Source organism: Frankliniella occidentalis, unplaced genomic scaffold, assembly GCF_000697945.3.
Source record: "Frankliniella occidentalis isolate FOCC.00 unplaced genomic scaffold, Focc_3.1 Scaffold4, whole genome shotgun sequence".
NCBI classification, from domain to species: Eukaryota; Metazoa; Arthropoda; class Insecta; order Thysanoptera; family Thripidae; genus Frankliniella; species Frankliniella occidentalis.
The window spans coordinates 4,237,149-4,241,184 of record NW_026267134.1 but is presented as its reverse complement, the minus strand read 5'-3'; the positions used below and the strand labels follow the sequence as shown (position 1 = coordinate 4,241,184).

The 4,036-nt window shown below is 65.6% G+C and overlaps 1 protein-coding gene across 1 annotated transcript; it reads right to left on the bottom strand.

Moving 5' to 3' along the window:
* Window positions 1-1,857: 1,857 nt before the first annotated feature.
* Window positions 1,858-3,734, bottom strand: LOC127749465 (NF-kappa-B inhibitor cactus-like). Its single transcript, XM_052267667.1, has 3 exons — window positions 3,712-3,734; window positions 3,502-3,607; window positions 1,858-2,118 (listed from the first exon to the last, which is right to left on the bottom strand). The coding sequence occupies exons 1-3, from the start codon at window positions 3,732-3,734 to the stop codon at window positions 1,858-1,860; spliced, it is 390 nt and encodes a 129-aa protein (XP_052123627.1).
* Window positions 3,735-4,036: the final 302 nt, after the last annotated feature.

The window sequence follows — 4,036 nt, the reverse complement described above, 5'->3', positions numbered from 1 at the left end:
TGGCGGGGGCCGCGGGGGCCCACCTGCGCAGCACATCGCTCGCCGCGTGCCTCGCGGCCCGAGCCAAGAGGCCGTCCGTGAACCACGTGACAATAGCAAGGGGAGGGCCGCGGGACGGCGGCTGGCTCTGGCGCGCCAGGCTGGCGGGGCCGCCCGGGAGATAGGCACACCCGCGACGCGCCCGTGCGCGCCGGCCCGCCAGGCTGCCTACCTGCGCGGCGCCCGCGGGCGACCCGCGCCCCGGGCCCGGGGTCTCCGCACAAAAAAGACGAGAATTAGGGCACGGCGGCGAGGAGGGGGCGGCCGGGGAGGTGTCGGCGGAGGCGGAGGGAATCCCCTGCGGTCGGGGAAAGACCCCGCGCGGGGCCAAGCGACGGCCGGGGCGTCCTCCTCCGTCCTCTCTGGACGAGTCCATACGGTGGAGAAATGAGAACGCGCTCCACATAGCGCTCATTGAGCCCAGCAGAACAATGGGAGGGGTTGGGGGGCACTCCTCTCTTCTTTAAACTCTACACACACAAAAAGGGAAGAAGAAAATGGCACGTGAGCTGCTGGGCCGGGGAGGGCAGCAGGTATAAGGGCAGCGCCTAATCCGGACATGGTCGCTTCCCATCAGCCGAGGAGAACGTCCCCGCGGCACAGCCCCGCGCCGGCCCGGGCCGCGGCGACTCAAAGGGCCGCGCTTAGGCCGGAGCGAGCGTCCACGGGCCGACGGGCCGGCCCCGGGGCCCTGCCGAGGCCCCGCTGCTGCGCTGCCGTTCGCAGAAGTAACGGTGCGCTGGCTCAGCCGAACAAGGGGATGATTGTGTGCGCAGCCAGCGGGCGCGCGCGCAGCAGAGGAAAATCTCTGCTCAGCAAGGAAAAAGGATGCGGCGTGGAGGGCGCACGCACGTGCGAGAGAGATAGACAGAGATGGAGAGAGGGGCGGCCGCGCAGACAAGTGTTTTGGACCAGACGCCGCACGTGTGGACAACATTACGTAAGCCACTCATCAGACCACCGCCCATCAGAACCGCCCGCCCGAGTCGCGAATGGCGACGCGACTCGACCCGACCGGACCCGGCGGGCCTGGTCCAACAAGACGAGCGTCCACATAACTTATGTACGCCGGCAGCACCCGGGTATGTACACTCGACCGGCGCCGCCGGGCGGAGTACTGCGTACCACAAGGGCGCCGTCGGCCCAGCAAGCGCTGGTGCAGGTGCACCCGCAGCCGGACGCGCGCATATTCCGCGAGGCAGCGGAGGAAACCCACCAAACAGGGCCCAGCATAACAACTCTGCCGCGGGAAACCCGCTAACGCCCGCGCGCCGTGGCCTCGCGTCTGTGACTTTTTTTTCGAGGGCAGAAAAGGGGGAGGAGAGGGGGGGGGGCAAATCACTTAGCGACGTCCGTCCCGATCCTTGCTGCGTAATAAACATAAAGAGCGCCGCCCGGAACCTTCCTCTGGAGACTGATCAGGGGGGATTACCAAAGCGCGGCGGGGGGGCACAGGTCAAACACCATCACGTCTGTCTCGCCGGGCAGGAAGCAGGACATTAAGTGGGGCACACCGGCGGGCCACCACCACACACACACATACACTCACACACGCTCTCACACACGCACACACCTAAGCTTGGCGGTGTAACGCCCGGGGCCAGACCCGGGCCCGTCGTGCTAACAGTTGGAAAGTCCCGCTGAGCGGAGCGGCGCGGCAGGCGTTTTTTCCTACGCTGTACATACACATACCAAACCTCCGGGCCCGGGCCGGGCGGCTCACGGTGTCGCTAGTCGCCCCCGAGCTGGTGCCGAGCTGGGCCGGCCCCGGGCCGCAGCCGCCCGAGGCCCCTGACCCCGCCCCACCGCCGGGGGCCCTTATGCAGAGATAGAAAGAGTGAGAGGGAGAGGAGGCAAACTCTTACCGTCGTAGTTGCGTTGGTCGAGCTCCAGCGGCCGCGGCGGCCGCGAGGGCAGGGGCTCCAGCAGGGCCTTGAGCACCTCCAGGTTGCCCTCGGCGCTGGCCATGTGCAGGGCCGTGTTGCCGTGCCGATCCCGCGGCGACAGCGAGGCGCCGGCGACGAGGAGGCGGCGCGCCACGCCGGCCTGTCCGGTGAGCACCGCCAGGTGCAGCGCCGTCTGCGAGAAACAGAGAGAAAAAACAAACGCAATCAGCAAGGGGCTTTATTAGGGCTGCAAGGTCTCCGACCTCGAGCCTGCGATGGGTCCCGGGGGGGCTCTCCGCTCGGGGCCACCTCGAGACAGCCCCGAGCGGCCCGGGGTGTCCCGCGGGCGCCATGGCGCCACCAGTCACTAATGTGCTGCGCATGCACTGCCGCCAGCGCGGCGCCATTGGCGCGGAGATAGATACACCTGCCGCATTGACAAGAGCTCTCTGTGCAACTCCCCAACTTGCTTATTTATTCCATCATTTCTTTCAGTGCCGTCTTTCCGCGCGCCACCCGGCCCGGGTTGGACAGGGAAGAGAGAAGGCAGCCAAAGACTGGACGGAAAGAGAAAGACCAGCGAACGGCCAAACAGCGTGGAAACCCCGTGTCACGCGGCTGGCGGCCAGCCCAGCCGGCCCATGGGGATTGTACTGCCGGTAGCATAGCAGCAGCGAGAAAATTCCCCGGGGCTGGGCCTCGCCCACAAGTACAGCATGTCCGTGTAAAGCCAGTCTCGCGTGCTTCCCAGCCCTCCCGGCAAATTCAACACGGCCCCACCAAATTACGGGCGAACCCGGTGCGCGGCGGGAAGTACGCGGACGCGCGGGCGACAGGCGGAGCGCCATGTGTGTGTGAGGAGCGGGTCCGCGAGCAGCGCGTCGCGTACAGGCGGCGCCGAGCAGCCCAAGCCCGTCGCGCGGTTGTACAGTGCGCGGCGGTGTGGGCTCGGGGAGCGGCCGCGGCGAGCCTGCTCATACATACGCGTCCGGACCGGAGGCGATGCAAATGTGAGAAAACAACGATCACCGAACTGGCGCGATGCCTGCACCGGAGATCAGCTCGCGCGCTGCATCGCAAACCTCCTCCCCCCCCCCCTCTCCTACCCGTTTTATCCACGCCTTCTTTCGGGACATGAGCAAGCGGCGGCAAGTGGGTTCGGCAACACTGCCAAAAGACGCGCGTGAGGAGCCGTCGCCGACGCCGGGCCGCGCCCCCCACGCGACCCTGGTCCAGGGCGCGGCCGGCGAGGTACGCCCCAGGTGCTCCCGCCGCACAAGGACGCCGGGGATGGGCGGGGCGGGGGCAGGAAGCGAACGGGTAGGCGGCGGCGGTGCGGGTCAGACAGGGCGGCGGAGGCGCTGGCTCCCCGCGTTGGGACTTGGAATGCAGCCAGAAGCGCACGCGGTGCGTGAGGGAGGGGGGGGGGCGTCTAGTGACACTGCCCGCCGACGCGGGCTGTGTTGTTTACCTTTCCATTTCACTCGCCCTACAACAAACCGCCCCCTGGAGCAAAGGGTCCAGAGGAAAAGGGGGTGGGGGGTCTAGTGTCACAGCATCAAGTCAATCAGCTTACCTGACAGTCGTCGTTCTGGATGTCGAGCGCGAAGGGCTCGGGCGCGACGTGGATGAGGGCGTACACGGCCTCAATGAAGCCCTGGATGACGGCGCAGTGCAGCTGCCTGTAACATGACGGGGCGCAGGGGGACGCGGTTACTTCACGAGTCGAGCTGGCCAGGCCGCGGCCGCCGCCGCGCCGGGAGCGGCTAGCGCGGCGCTGGAAAACCCTAGCTGACGCCACCTTCTCATGACTCCGCGAGCCACGCCATGCAAAATAAAACCAAGGACACTCCAATGGCAGGAAATGGAGAAAATGAAACAAGAGGCGGAAGATAATGCGAAGCAATTTCCAGAATCCGCGGGCCACAGTCCAAACTGTGGAGAGCAATCGCGAAGCCTCATTCTCATAGAAGTGGTTAATAAATCACGCCAGCTGGTAGCAAAATGACGTGCTGTTTTATGTTACTTCCTAAGACAAAATTCTTATATCTTTCTCAGAAACACTACAAACATTTTAAATGTCTCAAACAGCTAATAACCATGTGACAGGG

What these genes read in the sequence shown, in the direction of transcription:
- LOC127749465 (XM_052267667.1), bottom strand. Translation starts at nt 3,734, where the DNA reads ATGAGAAGGTGGCGTCAGCTAGG. An exon ending in AGAAGGTGGCGTCAGCTAGG is followed by an intron (nt 3,608 to 3,711) that starts GTTTTCCAGCGC and finishes GTCATGTTACAG; the next exon opens with GCAGCTGCACTGCGCCGTCA. An exon ending in TCCAGAACGACGACTGTCAG is followed by an intron (nt 2,119 to 3,501) that starts GTAAGCTGATTG and finishes TGTTTCTCGCAG; the next exon opens with ACGGCGCTGCACCTGGCGGT.